The following is a 24,607-nucleotide window of genomic DNA, read 5'->3' on the forward strand; positions in this document are numbered from 1 at the left end:
TGTGCCTTCTGTGTATATATCAGTCAGAACAGCTCTAGGTAAAGATTCAGGACCTCAGATTAAGTTCAGAACTGGAATAGACCTGTTCAAGTAAATTATAAAAATAAGTTTGATAGGTGCAAAGGAATTAAGCAATAACTTCACTCTTTCCTGGAGGAAAAATCCACACTCTTCACAGAAAGACAGCATAATATAGATACCTTACAGTGAACCACCCACATTGACCAGCACATAATTAAAAATACTAGAAGTAGATAAATGTGAGCCACAGTCCAGAGAACATGTAGTTAGCAGAAGCAAATCTTGACACATTTAATACATTACAAATTCAGAACAGTGCTTTGAAGAAGTTATTCTAAGTTTCTTCCAAGACTTAAAGTAAAAGTGTTCCCAGTGTGTGAACTGCTGGGCAATATCAGCAAGGAAACAAAACTCTAGAAAGAACTTAATTGTAAAACTAAAATTGTAACATCTCATATGAAAACTTTGGTGGACATACTTAATAGTAGTTTAGAGACTGGACAGTAAAAGATTTGTGAGTTTGAAGACAGATCAGAATTTATCTAACCTGAAGAAAAGAGAAATAAATGAAAATAAAAGAATATAACCTCAGTGATCTGTGGAACAGTATCGAGCATTCTAACAATGTTTAATTTCCAGCTATTTAGGGATATTCTAGATGTCTTATTCTTGTTAATTTCTCATTTAATTCCCTTGTGAGCAGAAATATGCTCTATGATTTCAGTCTTTTCAGATTTATTGTGATACATTTTAAGGTCAGGCATATAGTTTTCTCTTTCCATTGAGAAGAATGTGTATTAGGTCAAAGTGAATGAAAAGTAAAAGTCAAGCCTTCTACAGTGTTAATGATTTTGTCTAGATTGTCTTGCAGTTAGAACCAATTATGATTGCTGAATAGTGTAAAAGAATGAAATTTGAGCACTCATGCTATCTGATTTCAAGACTTGCTCTAAAACTACAATAATCAAGACCATGCTTTGCACATGCACAAATCAGTAGAAGAGTGTAGCAAGCCCAGAAACAGATATCTATTGTGTGAAGTGTTAGTTGCTCAGTCATGTCCAACTCTTTGAAACCCTGTGGTCTATATAACCCACCAGGCTCCTCTGTCCATGGAATTTTCCAGGCAAGAATACTGGAGTTGGTAGCCATTTCCTTTTCCAGGGGATCTTCCCGGCCCAGAGATAGAACCTGGGTCTTCCTGCATTGCAGGCAGATTCTTTACCAGGGAAGCCCCAGACCTTGTGTATAGTTCCTTAATTTTTTTTTACATTTTTAATAGATTTATTGAGATTTACATGCCATAGTAGTAGTAGTATCAGTCACTCAGTCGTGTCTGACTCTTTGCAACCCTGTGGACTGTAGCCTGCCAGGCTCCTGTGTCCATGAAATTTTCTAGGCAGGAATACTGAAGTGGGTTGCCATTTCCTTCTCCAGAGGATCTTCCCAACCCAACAATTGAACCTGGGTCTCCTGCACTGGAGGCAGATTCTTTACCATCTGAGCCACCAGGGAAGCCATAAATATATTTAAAGTTATAATTCAGCATTTTTATTGTTTTCATAGAGTTGTGCATTCGCAAAATTTTGGAACATTTTCATCAGCCCAGAAGAAACTTTATACCCATTATTAGTCATTCCCATTCAGTCCCGCAAAGCACCCCTCCACTAGCCCTAGGCAACCTCTAAGGTACTGTCTATCTCCGTAGATTTACCTGTTCTGGACGTTTATGTAGTGGAATCACACAAAATGTGATCTTTAGTGACTAGTTTCTTTGACTTTATATAGTGCATTTACAGTTCACCCATGTGGTAGCATGTATCAGTACTTTTATAGCTAAATCAATCCTTTTTAAATTGCCAAATAATAATATGGATATATACCACATTTTGTTTGTCAGTTGATAATTTATTTCTACTTTTTGGTTATTGCAAATAATTCTTCTTTGACTGTTCATTTACAACTTTTTGTGTGAATGTATTTTTTTCACTTTCTTGAGTATATACCTGGAAGTGGAATTTCTGTGTAATATGGCAACTGTAACTGAAAATTGGGCTGTCTCTTCCCAACTGACATCATTGTAATGAGTCATGGAGACAGTCCAGAAAGGTCAACTAAATATGCCATGAATTTTCCTACCAATTGAGAGTGTCAAATTGGTTGGGGGTTCATTGGGTTGCTATAGATCCTTAATTGTTTTCTAGAATTTCCACAAAACTTTAGTCCATATGTTGTTGACTTTTTGTTTCCATTGAGGAGCTTATTTGTCCACCATCTTGCAGGTGTCATTCTGCTCATTGTCATTTTGATTTACATTTCCCTAATGGCTACTGATATTGACTATCTTTTCATGTGCTTATTGGCCATTGATACATGTTTTTTAGAGAAATATCTATTTTGGTCCTGTGCCCATTGTTTAGTTATGTTTTTATTCTTCCTTTTGTTATTGAGTAGTAAGAATTCTTTTTGTATTGTAGATATAAGATTTTTCTTTTTAATCAGATACATCATTTATAAAATATTTTTCGCTTTCTGTGGGTTGTCTTTTCACCTCTTAATTATATGAGCAAACATGTGCAGCACACAAGTTGTTCAGTGTAGTGAAGTCCCATTTATTTTTTTTTCTTTTGTTGTTTGAAGGCTTAGAAGGTTATGCCAAACCCAATGTCACTAAATTTACTCCTGTTCTTCCCTAAGATTTTTTATACTTTTATTTCTTACATTTAGATCTGTGATCAAATTTAAGTTAATTTTTCTGTATGTACTAAGAAAGTTGTCTGACTTTATTCTTTTGCTTGTGACACATTTGACATTTGACCAAGGCATCAGGTCAGTCCACTGTGGAAGGATATATTTACAGCAAATAATGGTGGAACGACAGCTCAGTATCAGTATGAAATTAAAAGGAACCTTAACTCTCTCCTCACACCATACTCAAAAATAAAGTCAAGGTGGATTATAAACTTAGGAGAACTTAAACCTTAAAGATGCTGTAAGATACCAGCGGTAAATATCTTTATTACCTCAAGGGAGGCAAACTGTCAGAAAGGACAGAAAGAGCTCCAACAATAGCAACAACAACAAAAAGTGATAAATTTAACTTTGACAAAATTAAAAGCTAATGCTTGTCAAAAGCCAACTTTAAGATGTAGGACTTAAAGGTAGGAGGAGGTAGGACTTCCCTGGTGGTCCAGTGGCTGAGGTTCCTGTGCTCCCAGTGCAGGGACCTGGTTCGGTCCCTGGTCAGGGAACTAGATCCCACGTGCTGCAACTAAGAGTTCACCTGCCTAAGCCAAGTAAACAAACAACGAAAAGTAAGCCATAGCCTAAGAGAAAATATTTGCAATTCATGTGTCTGACACAGGACTTGCATGAAGTATATTTAAATAATTCCCACAATTTGTGAATAAAAAGAACCCAAGAAAAAAAATTGGCCAAAGAGTGGAAGAGAAGCTTCACAAATGTTCAGTGAACACACGAAAAGATTATTATAATTTGTGAACAGGGAAACACAAAGTTAAATGTGATACCACGTCACATACACAATGGCATCTGAAATTAAAAAGACCAACAACAGTAAATTTTGGTGAGAATGTATAGCAAGTGAAACAAGGACTCATTGCTAATGGGAATGTAAAATGGAACAACCAGTTTTGAAAACTACTTGACAGTTTCTTAGACACTTGAACAAGATATACTTTGTGACCTAGCATTTCCATTTCTATGTATTTATTCAAGGAAAATGAAAAAAAATATATATATATAATGCTGTAGGAATTTTAGAGAAACATTTATAGGAACTCATTTGTAATATTCAAATACTAAAGACAACTGTCATTTCCTTAGTAAGAATATGGACAAATATGTTATATTCATACAATGGAATATTATTAATATTTTACGTGAAAAGAATGAAATACTCATGCACACAAAAGCTTAGATGAATCTCAAATACATATGTTGATTGAAAGAAGTCAAAGGATTGCAACTAAAGATTTTATTGTTTTTTTAACAAAATTAAAAGACAAGTAAAATTACTCATGGTATTATAGAAAATTCCAAATGTTCTTTTCTGGTGGTCAAGGACTTCTGCCAGGATTTAACTGGTGTTCTGTAAGAACTGCTGCATTTGTATATATATTCTTGATGCACCATGGAGAGAGTTGTACTCCACGTCCACCTACTTCTCCATCATCTTGTCAACCTCCTCATGATACTACAAATCAGAACAATGGTAGCCTATGGCTATGAATGGGCTTCCCTTGTGGCTCAGATAGTAAAGAATTCACCTGCGATGCAGGAGACCTGGGTTCAGTCCCTGGGTTGGGAAGATCCCCTGGAGAAGAGAACGACAGATTGGGAGCACCAAGACCTTTCTGGTGTGATGTAAATATTATATAACATCATCCAAAGATTTTGCATATTCCTGTATTTAAAATTATTTTAAGTATATATTTTTTTCAGTTTTTATATTATGCTGCATTCATGCTTATATGTATACAATAGCCTAAATATTGATTACTGGTGCATACTTTTAATTTTAGATCAAAATTAATATAGAAAAATAAGATTTCTTAAAAAAATTCACATTATTTATTTTTAAGCATGTATTATATAGCTTCAATGAAGCAGGTGCTGGATTTGTCCCTGGGATTGTAGGTGGATGTGAGGGAGAATGACAAGCAGATGGTTGTAGATGAGAATATAGAGAAAGGCAGTGAATTCAGAGAAGGAAGGAGGGAATGGTCTTCCTCGGGAAGGCTTCCCAGTGTTAAGACAGGGTGTGGTGTTGTGTGGATAAATCATATATGTACAAAAACTTGTGCAAAGGCATAAAAGTTGAAAGTAATATTCATATATTGGGGACTGTGGATAATTTATCATGTCTGAACTAGAGCAGGTGTACAATTGAGGAGGAATGAGATGTGAGAATTTTAATTCTTTAAGCAATGGGAAAACCAATATACAATATCAAGATAGGGCAAGTAGGAGTTAGTGTGATTAGAGTTGTATTTTAGAAAGACCTTTCTGGAGTATTTGTTAGCTCTGAGGTGCAGCTTGAAAACACGTGCATGCACACATATCCATTCTTTTTTTTTTTTTTTGGAGTATAGTTAATTAACCATGTTGTGTTTCAAGTGTACAGCAAAACGATTCAGTTAGGTGTGTATAAACACATGTGTCTATTCTTTTTCAAGTTCTTCTCCTATTTAGGTTATTGCAGAGTATTGAAGCAGAGTCTCCTGTGCCATAGAGTAGGTTCTTTTGGGTTATCTATTTTAAACATACCAGTGTGTACATGTTAATCCTGAACTCCTAATCTACCCTTCCCTGCAGCCTTCCCCATTGGTAACTATAAGTTTGTTCTATAAGTCTGTGAGTCTTTTTCTGTTTTGTAAATAAATTCATATGTATCTTACTTTTTTACATGCCACAGCTAAGTAGTATCATTTGATATTTGTCTTTCTCTGACTTACTTCATTAGGATGATAGTCTCCAGGTTTATCCATGTTGCTACAAATGGCATTATTTCTTTCTTTTTAATGTCTGAGTAATATTCTATTGTATTTGTGTACCACATCTTCTTTATCCATTCATCTGTTGATGGTCATATAGGTTGCCTCCATGTAGGTTGCATGTATGCTTTCAAACCATGGTTTTCTCCAGTTATATTCCCAGGAGTGGGATTTTTGGATCATATGGTAGCTCTATTTTTAGTTTCTTAAGGACCATCCATACTGTTACTCATAGTGGCTCTACCAATTTATATTCCCACCAGTAGTGTAGAAGGGTTCCCTTTTTTCCACACCCTCACTGCTATTTATTGTTTGCAGATATTTCTATAGTGGCCGTTCTGACTGGTGTGAGGTGAGATCTCACTGTAGTTTTGATTTGCATTTCTTGAATAATTAGCAGTGTTGAGCATCTTTTGATGTGCCTCTTAGCCATCTATATGACTTCTTTGGAGAAATGTCTATTTATATCTTCTGCCCATTTTTTTATTGGGTTGTGTGTTTTTATGGTATTGAGCCACATGTGCTATTTGTAAATTTTAGTGACTAACTCATTGTTGACCTCGTCGTTTGCAAATATTTTCTCCCATTCTTTGGATTGTCCTTTCGTTTTATTTATGGTTTCCTTTGCTTTCCAAAAGCTTTTGAATTTAATTAAGTCCCATTTGTTTATTTTTATTTTTATTACTCTAGGAGATGGATTGAAAAAGATACTGCTGCAATTTATGTCAGAGAACATTCTCCCTGTTTTCCTCTAAGAGTTTTATAGTATGTAGTCACATTTAGGTCATTAATCCATTTTGAGTTTATTTTTGTGTATGGTGTTAAAGAGTGTTGTAACTTCATTTTTTTCGTGTGGCTATCCAGTTTTCCCAGCATCATTTATTGAAGAGGCTCTTCTATTGTGTGGTCTTGCCTCCTTTGTCATGGATTAATTGACTGTAGGTTTGTGGGTTTATTTCTGGGCTTTCTATCCTGTTCCACTGATTTATATTTCTGTTCTTGAGACTTCAGACTATACTGCAAACATATAGTCATCAAAGCAGTGTGGTACTAACACATTCTTTTTTAAAACTCTCCTGATGATATTGATTTGCAGTCTGCTTTGAGAACTACCAGATTAGAGGATAATTTGAAAGGATTTGAGACTGAAGACATGACACTTGCTCTCACAGTTAATGAAAAAGTCAGAGGCTGAATGAAAGGCATGACATCAGGGATAAAAAATAAAGCATGTTGAAGGAATAGGACTTCCTCCAACTTTAGGATAAAGATAGGAGGAAGCTTAAGATGACTTTCAGGTTTAGTAAGGATTGTTGGTTAAATGCCATTTATAAGCAGGGAATACAGTAAAATAGGAAATACATATTTACTATCACCTATTTTTTAGGTACCCTGCTCTGTATCAATAAACAGACACTTTGGGCTCTACCTCCTTGGAGTTTGCAGTTTGTACAAAGTAGAAATAGATACTTTTATGTGAAGGCCTAATGTTTTCAGATCTTTTTGTATATTCATACATAAATATATTTGTTATATAACATAGGTATAAAAATATGTGTATGTATGTGTATATATATATGTATCCATATATATGTGTGTATAGCTTTTATAAGGCCTTCATTTAAAACACTTCCAGTGTTAGTAAAAGAATAGCAATTTTTCTGTTTTATATTCCTAAAGAGAACATTATGATTTTAGATATAATGTTAGTCTTAGAATATGCTGTTAAAAGGTGAGAAATAATTGCCTAGGTTTTTATCAATTTCACTTAAGTACAATGAACTGAGTTAAATGTAGTAATCCTGAATGGTAGCTAGTTCACCTTCCGTTCTGATCTATGTTACATATTTCCTTATATCAGATTTATGTACTACTTTAAAAATTATCTGTATCTCTAATTGCTCAAAGTTCAAATTCTAAAACATCATCATCGTTAACTTTTTCTGTAATTCTAGCTATTACATTGCTTTTGCTATTTTCCTATGTGTGTACATGTAAATTTTGTTGATAAACAGTTATTCTGCCTGCAATTGAATCCTCCTCATTAGTTGTATGAGTTTAAAGGAGGTATTCTTTATAGAAACAGTTTCCTTCTCTGCCAAATGGTAAAATATATAATCTATAGGGTCCACATGAAGATTGACTGGTTTAATACATGTAAAGTTGTTAGAGCCTGGCACATACTGATTTCTCACTGAGGGTTGGTTGACTATCATTAATAACATGTGTTAACTTTTATCTGGAAATAGAGATGCAAATCATGATTTTTCAAATGAATACATTTTATGAATACAGCTAACAAAATAATCTTAAACAGTATTACAAAAATGATATTTTGATAGCATAGCTTACTAAATACCTATATACATGTTGACATCTTTTTAAGTAATTATTATGTTTACTAATAATCTTTTTACATTGTGATTTTAATCTTCTTTGAACAATTTAGTTGTTTAAAATGAGTATAAACTACTGTATTTGCTATTAAATCCTTATTTACTTTCACATGATGTTTTTGAAATGTTATATGTAAATATAATTAAGATATATATGTATAAATATGTACAAACATGTCATTGTCTGGCATGTTGCCTGGTAATTGCTGGTATATTGCTTGATGAGTGTTTACTGAGTATGATTTGTCTGTATGTGTATGTGCATGTGCACGCACACAGGTGTGTATCAGCTGTAACATAAGTGTTTTCAGAGACTCACATAATTATTGTTTTTCTTTTTTTAATCTTTGTTTTTTTTTAAAACTCTGAGTATTGTATAAATTATTCATTTAACCAAACGGCTGATATATTGCCAGGGCTTTGAAAAAGAAACAAGTTACCTTTTTGAATTGGATAACTCTATTCCAAGTTATTTTAATGTGAGAAAAGCATTCTAGTTATTATTTTTAAATCTAAAATGAAGTGTTGTTTTAAAATTCTCCTAAATGAAAAGGAATAAAAAGTTATTTATATAATCCTAAGTGCTTCCAAACATCTACAGCTCAAAGTTCATAATTCACATTGACACCAAAGTGTAGTTTCTGTTTTGACTGGAAGAGTCTGGTATTATTTTTTTGTCTGCAAGGGAAAGAGTTGTATAACATCCAAGTGGGAAAATGTTTGATTGTAATGCAATCAACATGATTTGTGAGTGAGAGCAGATTGTACAGGAAGAGAAACAGCAGCTGTTAAAAACCTAGATAGTATTAGAGAATTCTTTAAAAAAAACAAAACTCTTTCAGGAAATAAACATAAGGTGAGACGGAATCATAGCAATATATTTTCTGTTTGATACAGTTCTTCACAATTCAGGGTAATGAGTAAAAGGAAATTACTGGTGAATATAATATCTTATAGTAAATATGGGTCAAATCCTTTAATAAAATTTTTTTATTGATTTTTTTATATATTTTATGTGTTTAGTTCACTCATGTTGTAGAATTAGTTTTGTTTGCGGGGGCAAGTTTAATTCTTTTCTTTTTATTAGTGATACTATAGCACATAGAATCATGAGCCTCTGAGATCGTTTCACCATATTACAATAGCTGTCCATCTTTTTTTATCTATATCCCCCACTCATTTACTCCTCTTCGTTTTATCTTGCAGGGAATCCCAGACATAATGTCCTTTTCATCTATAACTTTTATTGTGCATCTCTTAAAGATGTGGCACGTATACACCCAAGCACGTGAGTGCATGCTCAGTCACTCAGGCATGTCCAACTCTGCGAGCCAGTGGGCTGTAGTCCACCGGACTCCACTGTCCGTGGAATTTCCGTGCCAAGAATACTAGAGTGGGTTGCCATTTCCTACTCCAGGGGATCTTCCTGACCTAGCGATTGAACCTGCATCTTGTGCCTTGGCAGGCGGTTTCTTTATCAGTGCCCCACCTGGGAAGCCCTTAAAGATGTGGACTTTGGTGCAAAACATAGTTACAGCACAATTATCATACCAAAAATATTAACAGTTCTTTACTGTTGTGAAGCATTCAATTAGTTTTCAAATTCCAACAGTCTCATAAATATCCTTTTCCTCTTTGTTTTAAATCTGTATCTAAAATAAGAATCACATCTTGCAAATGATTGAATTGACTCTTAAGAGTTAAAAAAATTTTTTTTGGAGTACAGTTGTTTTACAGTATTGTGTTAGTTTCTGCTTTACAGCGAAGTAAATCAGCTGTATGTATACTTATATCCCCTCTTTTTTGGATTTCCTTCCTAGTTAGGTCAGCACAGAGCATTAAGTAGAGTTCCCTGTGCTCTACAACCGGTTCTCATTAGTTATCTGTTTTATATATAGTAGTGTATGTATGTCAGCCCCAATCTCCCAGTTCAGCGGCCCCCACTCCCCCCCAGGTGTCCATGTTTGTTCTCTACTTCTGTGTCTATTTCTGTTTTACAGATCGATTCATCTGTACCATTTTTCTAGATTCCACATGTATGTGTTAATATATAATAGTTGTTTTTCTCTTTCTGACTGACTTCCCTCTGTATAATAATCTCTAGGTCCATCCATGTCTCTGCAAATGGCACAATTTCAGTTTTTATGGCTGAGTAATATTCCTTTGTATATACATACCACTTTCTTTTGCATTCCTCTGTTGATGGACATTTAGGTTATTTCCATGTCCTGGCTATTATAAATAGTGCTGCAGTGAAACTGTGACAATATACAAATAGCATTTCATTAAGTCCCATTTAAATATTAAAAAATTTTAAGTATAAAAAATGTTTAAAAATCCTCCTAGGTCTTAATTTGTACATTAGAACTTTCAAGAACATTAATGTTTGGCACAATATGAACAGAGAAGATATTGTGTTATTTATTATTGCTTGTGTCAGTTCAAAATGAAACTGTCTAAAACCATAGAAGAAATTATAGAAGATAGAATGTTAGTTTAGGGACATTCTTCTTCCCTAGCACTTGTTTTGTTTATTTTCATTCATTAAATTAGGGGAAATTATTAAACACCTGAAAGTGTAGCGCTTTGGGACATTTGCCACATTGAGTGGTCCCTGGGCCTTATCTTTTGTCCCTCTTATACTGCGTGGCAGGGAATACTGAGCTCAAGTACAAAATGTGAATAAATGTTCTCAGCACAAAAATTGCTTTATTAAGCTATATTACCTCTCTGGTTATAGTTTTTCATAAAAACTTTGGCCTACAAGTATGCTTCTCCTCCCCTCCCCAATCTGTTCAGAAGGTGAGAAAATCTATGAAGAATAAAAATTTAGAGGAAACCAAAAAAGAAAGAAAGGAAACCTAAATAGTTACAAACATACCCATTAACTAGGGATCTAAGATCAGGTATAGAACTCCAAGGCTAAAAATTTGAATTGTATTGCCCTTACAAGGGTTGATGATTAGACTACTTGTGATAGGAATAGACCCTTGAATGTATTTCCAGAATCATAGAAAGACCCCCTTTTTAGTATAAGAGAATCTAGGGAAAACAAACCACTCACTGGTTTAGGAAAGGACAAGGAGGTTTATCTTTAGTCATGACTGAGCAAAAGGCTCAAGCATCCTGACAAATCGAAGGATTGGACACTCAGTGTAACAACCATCATTAAAAGAATTCACACGCTAAGACATTAACGTAAAAGTATGCCCTAGTTGAGTAAAAACTTTGGGTCACCTTGCAAGAAACAAATGCAAAACCGGTCTGGACAATTCTTCCACACACAGGTGGGCAAAACTTCTACAGAAAAGAATTCTCCATGTAAGGAAACAATCCACTATGAAACACAATTAAAAGAGACCATTTAGAATTTTAGACAATAGGAAAAAATGAAAGAGTTTGAAACTTGCATGTTTAAACAGAGGCATCATTATGTAATACATATAAAAGAAGAGCACTATGAAAAGTAGATGGACAGAATTGAAAAAGAATACAAGGAAATACTTAGGACTGAAAACTAGTCATTGAAATTAAAGTATAAGTCAACAGACAAAGGTATAGACAGAATTGAAGATAGAATCAGGAGTCTCAATTCACTAATGAATGGTAGATGCTCAGAATTCACACACATACAGAGAGAAATGGATATTAAAAGATATGAAAGGAAAATGAATAAATCCAACATACGACCTATAAGAGTTTCAAAATGGGAACTGGGTAACATTTCAAGATAAAACAGCTATGAGTTTTTCAGGTTTGAGAAGTATAGAGAATATCTAAAAGATTAAAATAAATCCATCTCTTCAAATATAAAATTGAAGAACTCTAAAGTTAAACTACAGATTTTAAAGCAACCATTGAGTAAAGACAAACCTATAAAAGAATGATTATTAGACTAATATTGACCTCACATTAGCAACAATAGATGCCAGACTGAGGCAGAACAGTATCTTCAGAGTACTGAAGATAGAACTTTTGTCATAACAGCTCTATCCAGTGAAGACTGTCATGAAAACAAAATAATCACATTTTCAGGCAGAATGTCTCACTAAGATTTTTAAAAGCTATGCCTCTGGAAAGAGGGACTTGAACCCAGAAGGAAAGCTCAGAGGGTTTGATAGGGGATTTACACCAATTCTTGTATGAATAGATAATTTTTTTTTTTGAATAGATAATTTTAAATAAGCTATTTCCAAAAATTAAATAAGTAAACTTTATGAGGGTAATCCAACATTGATAACAAAACTGGAAAGGATAGCCCAGAGAAGGAAAGATACAGGTCAGTTTCATTTAGGAATATGTACCCCACAATCTGATATATTGATATAAAATACTTGGAAACCAAATTAACATATATATTTTCATACACATATACACATTCAAATGGATGTAAATGATATGTAACAAAATTCATCTAAGTGGTTATATGATAGAAGCATTCCTTTTAAGGTCACGAGCAAGAGTGGAAGAATAACCGCCACTTTTTTTTTTTTGGCTACATCTAAAATACATCCACAGTCCCACTGCTGCCCACTACCTCAACTGCTCCCTACCACCTTAGTCAGAGACACATCATCTCTCTCCTTCACTGCTCAGTAACCTCTCAGCTAGACTTCCTGCTTCTGTCCTTGCCTTCCTTAGAACCTATTCTTTACATTGCAGGAGGAGTGAGCCTATATTAATATGAGGCAAATGGTGGTACTTCTTTGTTCTAAACCCTCCAGCAACTTTCCCACCCACTCAAGAGTAAAAACCATGGTCTGTAATATCTCAAGGCTCTTCTGATCTCATCTCCCAGTATTCTGTCCCTTGCTTATTTCATTCCTGCTGTATTCTTCCCCTTGTTTAATCTCAAGTATGCTAGACAAGCTTCTACTTCAGAGCCTTTGCATTCAATTGTTCCTTTTGCTTGAACCACTGCTTCCAAAGATCTGAAGACTTAACCTCTTTGTCTTGTTAGTGTCTTTATTCAAGTATCTGTTTCTCAATTTAAAATTTCTCCTATTTAAAGTCATAAAATACTTCCTTCCCTACTCTTTTGGTATTCCCTTTATTTCTTGTTTATTTTTCTCCATAACATTTTCACCTTCTATCATACTATGTATTTCATTTATTTTATTGTCTCTTTCCCCATCTGGAATATGAGTTCCATGTGCATAGGGATTTTTATCTATTTTGTTAAATGCTGTATCCCCCACCTTTTATAATTAAACCTAGCACAGAATAAGTGCTTAATAAATATCAGTAAATAATGTAAGTGAATATCAAGAGTTTGGTAAGACTTTTTCTTTTAAAAGAATTTGTATGTTACTCAAAGTTGGGAAATACTGATACAGATTGCTGAATAATATTGAGATAAGAGGCAGAAAATATTAGTAAGAAATGCTCGTTTGGATTATGACTGCATCTTGATTTTGTATCATAATAATGATTTTTAATTCATCACGACACCTAACACTTGCTGGGTAATGCAGAAGTAACTTTGTCTAACTCTCGAACTAATAGGTGCACTTACTTATTGATTATTAAATATCCTCCATTAAAAATAGATAAACTAAGGAGTGATTTTTTTAAAATATTTTACTGAACAATAGATTTAGTAATTTATTTCTTTACAAATCACCCTTGTATCATCATATGGTTTTAATATGCAGCATGTCAGTTTATATCCTATACAGTCATTGTGAAAATGTTTGATATATTCATATTAAGATCATTTTCAAATGACATAACATTTTAATGATTTTTTTGAGTGTAGATGCTTCTGTTAGTTCATTTATGCTTTTGTTTATCATTTCCTTTTTACTTACATTTTTATGTATTGCCAGTAGGTCAACGTCATTTCACATCTATTTTATCACTTGTTTTACTTACAAGTAAGGTTTAGTCAAAATAGGATTAAAAACAGTTGTTTCCTTAGTTGTTTCCAAGTCATGTAGTGCTCTGTGGCTGTTGTTTTTTCTCAACTCAACTGTTTTTTTAGATATTTCTAAAAATATGAAAATCTCATATATATTTTTATGATAATTTTTACTTTAAAAATTAATAAAAATTCCTCACAGAGTATTATCTCATAGTTTATTTAGAACCTACTATCATTTTTAGAAGTATACTTTTATTCAGCCAGCAGATACACAGTGAAAATCATTTGGTTAATGAAGAAAATAATATTAAATGTACTTTAATCTTAATTTTATAAGAAATAGGTATTTTTCTAATTTATATGGTAGCATTTAGATTAATAAAAGTCGAAACTGAAAATTGCAATTGAATGTGCAATGTTATTTTGTTCCTTTTCAACAGTGCTTTTAACTTACTATTCTTATTGCAAAAGATACTTTGTCTTTTAGAGAGTAAGATGGTATTATTTACATCAATTCATGTGGGTTTGTGAAAAAAATGCCGTGACTTCTTTACTTAATGGGATTCTTCCCCTGTGGCAGTGCAAACGGCTGGAGCAGGAGCTTCATCATCTGAAGGAGCGGAAGCAGACTTCAGCAAACAACATGAGACATCTGACTGCTGAAAACAATCAGGAACGTGCGTTGAAGGTAAATCTCCATTCCTTCTTGCAGGCAAATTAAGGTTGTAAGCCCTTGGTGCCAGCTTTCTGCGCTGCATATATCAGTTGTGTACATTTCAGCAGAAGTGAGCTGTGGTGTTTGCCAACAACCCCTTCTTTAAACACAGATACAGCACCCTTCTGTCACGGTATTATTTTATTTCGTGTATGTGTACATGAAAACAACATATTTTCTGAATTTCAAGTGGTGGTATATAATAACTTTAGGTTCATGCTCATTGTGTTTGTGATTTCAAAGTACATTGTTACCTTTAGTAGTTAAGAAAAAGTGGGCACTGTGAAAGAAAAAAAAAATAATGGGCTTTTTGTTTGCATCAATAATTATTACAGTAATTTTCTAAATGACTTATAATATTAGACCCACAGAACTGACACTCCTTGAAAGGTACATGAAGATGTTTGGGAATTGAAAGAATGCTTAAAATGTTACCTACAGCAAAAAATGAAAGAAAATATATTCTATTAGAACTTGAAACAAGTAGAGTACATATCATGACAAAAGTTCTGTTTCATTTTAATATAGATCCTATAGTTATGAAAAAGGACATTGTTTCAATTTAATTATCTTTTTTTCTTAAGATACTTTTCATTCTCTTTTTTGTCTTTGCCCTGGTTCCTACCATAATGCCTATGACATAACAGAGGCCCCTGCCCTCAAGGTGCTTACATTCTCATTAATGGGTTAAAAATAAAAACACAGCTTAGCCACAGGAAACAAAAGGTTCATCGTGGTTGTTAATGGCACAGTTAAAGAAAGATGTGCTGTCAAGAAGATTGTATTGTACTTTGTTGTCTTAAATTCGTTTCTTGCTGCAGATTACAAAAGAACACCATGTCATTAGAAGGGTAAGTCAGTAAACCAGAATCATCTACTAACATTGAGGAAAATGGTGACATTTGATGTGGAAATACTTTTAATCTGTTTATGAAGTATGAGGTTTGGTTGAAGACGGATTTTTCTACAAAGTATATTTAGCTTCATTCTCAGCAGTGTTTGTGTGATAGCTTTGCTATTACTATTTAATGCACTTTTCTTTTTTCTCTCGAATTTATAGATAGACTAGAACAGTAAATGGGAAAGAAAAGACTTGTAGATTGCTACGATTATTTTTCAGTTACCCCAAGGAATTTGCTATTGTATGAGTAAAATTAAGTATATAATTACTTAGATGTATATTTGCAAATCAAAGGTAACGTTCTTTTAGAGACAGCCTCCATCATGTGTGTTAGTTTATCAGCCTTAAGGGACAGGTATTATGTGCTCTGTTTGATATGGTTATCAGTATTTAAAATAGGACCTAAAATAAGAATTCTAGTTTGTTAAGTTAGTAATAATTGCATGATCTTTATTCTGGCATTTTTGTTTGTGTATTTATGTTAAATTGAATTAAATGATAGCTACTATGTGTGGAGAGAAAAAGATGCATAGTTCCAAGAGATTATTAAAATTAGAAGGTAAATTGTAGACCAGAAGAAACCTGTAAATTCAACACGAAATAAAAATAAACCCCCATAAAATCATTCTTTAGTTATCTTGTGCCATAATTCCTCATAGAAAACCTTTAAGTTTATTATAAAAATTAGGTCATTTATAATATATCTGCTTTATTCTGAATCTTTTTTTTTAATTGTTCTTACCTTTCAGGGTCTTTATTCTTTATTTAATTTTTTTATTATTATACTTCGTATCTTTAAATTGCCATATAAGATATGGATAATAATAAGTTTATTACCAAGCTGTTTGGTGAACTAACTTTCTCCTTTCTAAGCAATATGCTTATCTCTTAAAATACATTTGCAAGTGTCATTTTTAAAAAATGTTAACTGGCAATATTTGGCTAGTATCTAATGAAGTTGAGGAAGAATTTTTAAACAGAATCTCTGTCTCTAGTAGATTTCAGTCTGCCAATAATATTTCTAGTATTTTAACATAAGTGGTACTATTATTAATGTCACTGATAAAGGTAATGTAAATTTGAATAGGATGATAGCTGAAGTTTTTGTGCTTTATTACATTGTATTATGCTGTAATTCTTAAAGGAAACAGTCCTAGAGATATGTTGGAAAAAATCAAAGTTAATGGTTCTACATTACATAGAACTTTCCAAAGTGACGACTGTGGGAAATAACATGATTATTATACATGGATATATTATATGTGGATACTTTTTAGTAATCTAGTGCCGTTTGAATGATATCTTTGTTTATCCTAATAACCAGGAAATACTTTGTAAATTAGTTCTTGTGATAAAGCATAAAATAAGGCTTTTGTTGATCCTTAAATGCATCATTTTTGAAGTAGCATGGAATGGTGGTGGTTTAGTCACTAAGTCGTGTCTGACACTTGCAACCCCAAGGACTATAGCCTGCCAGACTCCTCTCTCCATGGGATTTTCTAGTCAAGAATACTGGAGTGGGTTGCCATTTCCTTCTCCAGGGAATCTTCCTGACCCAGGGATCAAACCCTGGTCTCCTGCATTGCAGGCAGATTGTTTACCAACTAAGCTACAAGGGAAGTCCAAGCATGGAATACATACTAGCTAAATTTGGTAGCATGACACCGTTTCCCTACTTTTACAATATTTAAAATTTTCCCTAATAATAAATAGAACACAGTGATACATATAGGATGAAAGGCTAAATTTATACTGATACTAATCTATACCCTGAAATTTACATAAATTAAAAAGATAGCTTATTCTTCATTTAAAATAAATTTTATCCACTATTAAGAAATTTATTTCTCGATGAACACAGTTTTGAACATCTAATGATTTTAAAGTAAATTTAGATTAGCCATAAATATTCAGGCATTAGATTTAATAAGAAATGTCATATGAATTTCCTCTTTCCTGTTTGATTTCATTTACTTCCCTTATCACATATCTTTAACCTCCTACAATTGGACTTCACCACTGTAATTCCATTGAAAGGCACTCTTTCTAAAATTATAAGTAACCTCTGATGGTTAAACCCATGAAACTTATCATTTCATATCCTGCTTAGTATCCCAGTAAGCCTAACTGGAACACATTTTCATCTTACTGGCCCCTGCCCTCATGAATTACTTTCCTATAGTTCTTTGCTTCCATATCCTCATCATTTTTCTTTTCTTTCATTGTTATTCTTTAGCTTGTGCCTCTTTTCTACCAGTTCCTAAAGTATAAATATTCCCCTAAGTTATGTGATTCAGTTCAGTTCAGTTCAGTTGCTCAGTCGTGTCCGACTCTTTGTGACCCCATGAACAGTATGAAAAGGCAAAATGATAGGATACTGAAAGAGGAACTCCCCAGGTCAGTAGGTGCCCAATATGCTACTGGAGATCAGTGGAGAAATAACTCCAGAAAATTGCATGATTAGTCCCCTACTTTTTGTTTCTTAAAAACAACAACAACAACAAAAAAAACAGACTTTTTATTTTAGAGAAGTTTTAGCTGCACAGCAAAATCAAACAAACTAGAACTCCTTCACACTCAGTGTTCCATACATTTCAGATGCCCTCAGCATCCAGTACAGGAAAGGTACATTTGTTGCAATCCATGAGCCTACATCAGTGTAACCCACAGTCTGTAGCTTACATTAGCGTTCACTTAGTGTTGTACATTCTGTTGATTTTGAGAAATGTAAATAACAAATCTTTACTAATATCATTTTGGTATTTCAGAAGAGTTTCACTCTAAAAATCCTCTATGTTCCACCTATTTATCCCTTCTTCACCTCAGCACCTACCAGCCATTAATCATTTTACTGTGTCCATAATTTTGTCTTTTCTAGAATGTCATGTAGTAGTTCTGTGCACATTGGTTTCTTTCAGTTAATAATAATCATTTAAAGTTTATCTATATCTTTTGATGGCTTTATACTTCATTCCTTTTTAGTATTGAATAAATTTCCATTATTTGAATATACCACAATTTATTTATTCACCCACCTATTGAAGCACCTTATGGTTGCTTCCAAATTTTGGCATTTATTTATGAATAAATCTGCTGTAAGCATCCACACGCACATTTTTCTGTGGATGTAAGTTTTCAACTCATTTCGGTGAATACGAAGAACCGTGATTGCTGAATCGTATGGTAAAAGTATATTTAGTTTTTGAGGAGATACCAAACTGTTTTCCAAAATGGCTATACCATTTTGGATTTGCTAGTTATGAATGACAGTTTTTGTTACTCCATATTCTTGCCAGCATTTGGTGTTTTGTTTACTATAGGCTTGTCTTTTCTAATTTCATCTGTTCCTGCAACATCATGTCATTTATGTCCTCACGACTGCTTTGTCTGCCCTTCCACTTGGATATCTTAGTGTCTGCTTTACTTCAGTAAACTTGAAACGAAATCCTGAATTTGACTTCCTAAGTCCTCTCTTCAACCTGGGAGGAAGTTAGGACCTGAGCCAAACACTACTGACTGTATAACTTAACATTTATTCTCAGTTATATTCTCCTTTGTTTGCCTGTACAGCTTTATAGAAGCTGGAAAAGTTAAACACTTTGTAAGCTTTTCTTTTTGCCAGTGAGACATAAGAGGAATTCTACAGTGGGGATGAGAGAAGAAGGAAGAATCTCAGTTTTATAGCCATGAAGTTGGGACTTCCTAGGTGGTGCAGTGGTAAAGAATCCACCTGGCAACACAGGAGACACAGAGATGTGGGTTCAATCCCTGGGTCAGGAAGAGCCTGAAGTAGGGAATGGCAACCTGCTCCAATATTCTTGCCTGAAAAATTCCATGGACAGAGGAGCCTGGCGGGCTACTGTCCATGGAGTCGCAAGGAGTCGGACATGTGCAACCGAGCACTCTCACACACAAACACGCAAATGCCAAGAGAAAAGTATGTTAATCACTTAGTCATGTCTGACCTTTTGCACCCCCATGGATGATAGCCCACCAGGCTCCTCTGTCTGTGGAATTCTCCAGACAAGAATACTGGATTATTCTTGGAAATACTTCTCTAGGGGAATTTTCCAACCCAGGGAGTGAAACCAGGTCTCCTGCCTTGCAGGCAGATTCTTTACTATCTGCATGACCAGGGAAGCTCACCTTTAACATCATTGAGCCTTTTAGCAAGTGAGCCTCTTGGAGAACTTTTAAGTCCCTATGTGGTCATCTATACCCTGATTTATTTTTCTGGTGACATAATGCTGTATATTTTACATCATTCTTAACAATTTTCTGTTTACTTCCAAATTGATCTGTTTGTTGTTGTTTAGTTGTTCAGTCACGTGTGACTTTGCAACCCCATGGACTGCAGCACACCAGGCTTCCCTGTCTTTCACCATCTCTGTGTTTGCTCAAACTCATGTCCGTTGAGTTGATGATGCTAGGCAACCATCTCATCCTCTATCACCCTCTTCTCCTCCTTTTGCTCTCAGTCTTTCCCAGCATCAGGGTCTTTTCCGATGAGTTGGCTCTTCACTTCAGGTGGCCAAAGTATTGGAGCTTCAGTGTCAGCATCAGTCCTTTCAATGAATGTTCAGGGTTGATTTCCTTTAGGATTGACTGGTTTGATCTCCTTGCTGTCTGAGGGACTCTCAAGCATCTTCTCCAGTACGACAGTTCAAAAACATCAATTCTCTGGTGCTCAGCCTTCTCTGTGGTCCAATTCTCACATCCATATATGACTACTGGGAAAACCATAGCTTTGACTATATGGACCTTTTTCAGCAAAGTGATGTCTCTGCACTTTCATATACTATCTAGGTTTATCATACTGTTTCTTCCAAGGAGCAAGCGTCTTTTAACTTCCTGGATGCAGTCACCCTCCACAGTGATTTTGGAGCCCAAGAAAATAAAGTCTGTCACTGCTTCCAATTTTTCCTGTCTATCTGCCGTAAAGTGATGGGACCTGATGCCAGTATCTTAGTTTTTTGAATGTTGAGTTTTAAGCTAGCTTTCTCACTCTTCTCTTTCACCTTCATCAAGAGGTTCTTTAGTTCCTCTTAACTTTATTGATCAGTTAACATCTGTTACTTGATGACATTCCCATACTCCTAGACTTGTAGCCTAATATGTAATTGGCATACTTTTCATATCCTTTCAAGCTCTCACCTACTACACAGTGCTAGAGCATCCAGTCCTGTTAATTCTACAACAGTGATTTCTTTTCTATTTTACTCTCCTTTGTATTATCATGCCTCAATTCTATGTCAAGTTCATGATCTAGAAGGTAACAGTACCTTCCAATCTCACTTTTTTCCCCTCAGTTTCTCACCTTGTAATCTGTCACACTTCCATTAGCTGTCATTCTGAAACACAAGTGACACTCTTCTACCCCAAAACCCTTAGTAAGTCTAACATTTTCAGCAATGAAAGAAGACAGATATTCTGAATAACTTTCTTGATAAAAACAATAAAAAGGATGCCTTAAAGGATACTTTAAGAATATTTTACAAAATTACTGAGAAGACAAGGAATCTGAGAAGGCTTAAAGCCACATGGAAATAGAAAAACAAATGAACAAACATGGGAAATAAGTGATTGCCTGAAGTCATCTTGCACCCTCAGTGCATTTGTCAAGTGGTGGTGAATTTGAACTTTGAATTTTAAGGACTACAAGGACAAGACAAACAGAAAACAGAGCCCAGGGCCTATTTAAACCAGAATGTAATGAAGATCTTTTCCGGAAGCTGGTATCTTAGATGATCACACCATCACTGTTTAGGTGAACAAGAGTCAAGCCCTTCATGCAAAATATGAAAGTAAGAAAACTTGATTTTCTGACTTTGGAGAAGCTTACTGTGGAGAAGCTCACAAAAAGTCTCAAGAATTCATCATCTACAGCTAGCCTCACGGCTGGTTTAGAACCACACCTGTTGCCTGAATTCTTGCTGACTTCCTAACAGTAATAATAGTATAATATCTTAAATATACTGAAAGCAAAAGGGGGACTAATTCCTTAAATATACAAAGAGAAAGCAGCTATTAAAAACAAGGGTGAAATAATGATTGGATAAATAAAAGAACTTCAGTTGCTTTTCATTGTCTGTTTTGGTTTCTGCCATACAACAACATGAATCAGCCATTGATATACATACATCCCCTCTCTCTATAACTTCCCTCCACCTCCCGCCCTGTAGGTTGTTACAGAGCCCTAGTTTGAATTCCCTGAGTCATACAGCAAATTCCCATTGGCTATCTGTTTTACATATGGTCATGTATATGTTTCCATGCTACCCTCTCCATTTATCCCACTGTCTCCTTCCTCCCTACTTTGCAAGATTTTGTGGTCTTGAATTATTTCAAAATAATACATTGTTAAAAATTTTTACATGTTCATTGTAGCCAGTGAAAAAAATGCTAAGATATGTAAATGAAATGTTAATATTTCCTCTCCTCTCTCACAGTTTCTAGACCTGCCAAATTAATCTTGACGAGGAATTGCAATAGATACCCTGCTTGACTTTTACCTAATTTTAATGAGAATGGATTCTACATTAGACCAACTAGTTGTGATACTTACCATGGGATTTTATATTTCCTTTCATAATTTAGAGTCTCACTTGAATAGTTCCAATATATGGATCATCCCTGAGTCTGGTTTTGTGGTTGCTTTGTCTTTTGACATGTTTGTTGGTTTGCTTTTGCTTTTCGTGTATCTCATAATTTTTTCTTTTTTAAATGCTAGACATTGTGGGTAGAATGGTGCTTCTTCTATCAGGCCAGTAGTGTGAGTATTGAGTTGATCTACTCAGGAGTTGATCTGGACTTGGGTTTTGTTGTTATGGGCACTGTTAGTGCATCCTAAGTTTCAAGTTGTTCTCAGAATGGATTGCCATTGGCCTTTTTTAAGGATAGAAATGTAGTACTGGAGGACTTCTTCAGTGTTCATCTTCCACCCTTCATTTTCAGTTGATCCTGTGTACGTATATCTCGAGGGTGTCTCACTGTACACTCCTGCGCTTATCCAGCATTTGAATGCTGATTTTTACCATCTGGTGTTGAAGAACTGAAGAGATTTTCTGCTTCTATCTTACACAGTCCCTTTGTGATTGGACTTTGGGGTCAGGCTTTCTCAGGATTCCTCTCCATGGCAGCCAAACTCTGACTTTTATCTGTGGCAGGTATTGTAAAAGAGAGACGTTCATGCCCCTCTCTCAATGTAGAATCTACCTATCTAATGATACTGGTATAGGATCCTGGGCCTGGATCTATTTCTTGCTGCTCACCCAGGGATAGCAAGAGGTCTTTCTTCTACCACTCCTAAGCAGAGTGTGTTTTTTTTCCCCCCCTGTGTCCTGAAGTTTACTGTCCTTCTTTTAGCTGTCTACTGCTTTTGATCTGTTTACGGAAAGGGCTGGTGTTGGGATAGAGGGGTGGGGTGGTTTGTTCCTTTCCATAGCAGCAGTTCCCTCCCCCGCTTCCCCTGCATGCCTACATCACTGAGGGAAGTTCTCTCTGGTTTTCTACCCTGTCTTTATTATTTCTCATGAGCACCTGATGGAGATCTATGGGGAAATATCTCCCCGTAGGTGCAAGTCCCCTTCTGTGAGGATTTTCCGAAGATTCTGTGTGATAGCTAACCCTTCTTCCCGTGCTCCACTCTCAGTCCGCTAGGCTGTGTTTCCCATTTGCTTTGCATGCCTCTCCCTCCTTGAAGTTAAAACTGGTTTTCTGCTGAGCTTACTTGTCTGATGAGCTCAAGAAAAGATATGGCTTTGTGCCTTATCCAGCTTTTCTTACTGTCAAAGTGGAGTGACAGCTTGTTCCAGCTTTCTGCGACCTAGGCATAAGCATTACATCTACTGTTGGACTTTGATATTGTTTTGTCATATTTAAGTAGCTTCTTTCTAGAATTTTTTAAAAGTTCTTGTTAGTAGATGTATTTTATTGAGTTCTTGGATGTTGAACAACTCCTTGAATAAACTGTTGGATTTGTTTTGTCATTGTTTTCCTGGGAATTTTAAAAATTATAATCGTTTGCCCGCCCTCATACAGTACTTAACAGTGTCAGGTACTCTTACTCCATATAGTAGTAAGGAATTTACTTATAGTGGTAAAGTATTTGGACCTTTGAGGTAGCGGGTGCAGCTGTTTCTAATTTTATAGGGTAATAAACTAAGCAACATGTGTTAATTAACATGACCCATGTTAGGAAGAGTAGTTAGTGGTGGACCTTAGGTCTGAACCAAGGCTATTGATCTCCAAAGTTCACATTCTCGAATATAAATGTTGCCTGTTTTGTTTGTTTGTTAGTGAGTGTGAATTTTTTTTCATATATTCCAGGGATTATATGGAAGAATATGAATAATTAGGTGTATTTGTTCATGGTTTTTGTCCTTTTTTTCAGTTGGTTTTTCTTTGCTTTCTTTGGTCCTTTGTCCATCAGTCGTGTGGTTTTGTTTTGTGCTGTTTTGTTTTGTTTTGTATCTTACAGCTTTATTGATAAGTATTTCATATACAATAAAATTCACTTGTTTACAATTTACAATTCAGTGCTTTTTGGTGTATTTGCATATTTGTGCAGCCATAACATAACCACAATCGTAATTTTAGAACATTTTCAACATTCACCTAAAACATCCTGTACATTATTAACTATCATTCCTCATTCCTGCTAACATCCTCTCCTCAGTCCCAAGCAACCACTAAGCTACTTTCTATCTCTATAGATTTGCCATTCTGGAGATTTTTTATAAATGAAATTATAGGATGTGTGACCCTTTGTGACTGGCTTCTTTCACTTCACGTAATATTTTCAAGGTTTATTCATATTATAGCATGTATCATCCTCCCTTTTTCTTTGATGCATAATCATTGTACAGATATACTATAATCTGATTATCAGATTATTAGCTGATGGACATTTAGGTTAAACATTTAGACCTTTGACCAGTTTTTAATGAATTTTTAGGTATTGTATAAGGTAGGAGTCCAAATACTTTCTTTACATGTGTGTATCTAGTTTTCTCTGTGCTACTTGAATGACTGTTTTCCTCCCTACAGAATTATCTTGACACCTTCTCAAAAGTCAGTGATCTTAAATATGAGAGTTTAGCTCAGGACTCTTAGTTCTGTTCTATTGATCTAACGTATCTATCTCTATGGTGGTACCACTCTGTCGATCACCAGCTTTGTGGTAGGCATGTCATC

At 34.8% G+C, this 24,607-nt stretch overlaps 1 protein-coding gene across 3 annotated transcripts in view; it reads left to right on the forward strand.

Moving 5' to 3' along the window:
* The window catches only part of MIPOL1 (mirror-image polydactyly 1), a 284,447-nt gene that overhangs the window by 120,938 nt on the left and 138,902 nt on the right, over positions 1-24,607 (forward strand). For all 3 annotated transcript variants that reach the window (XM_043921650.1, XM_043921652.1, XM_043921651.1), the window contains one exon: positions 14,377-14,484. In XM_043921650.1, coding sequence (XP_043777585.1) covers positions 14,377-14,484 — 108 coding nt within the window. The remainder of the gene's footprint in view (positions 1-14,376; positions 14,485-24,607) is intronic.

The sequence above is a fragment of the Cervus elaphus genome, chromosome 13, assembly GCF_910594005.1.
Source record: "Cervus elaphus chromosome 13, mCerEla1.1, whole genome shotgun sequence".
Lineage (NCBI taxonomy): Eukaryota > Metazoa > Chordata > Mammalia > Artiodactyla > Cervidae > Cervus > Cervus elaphus.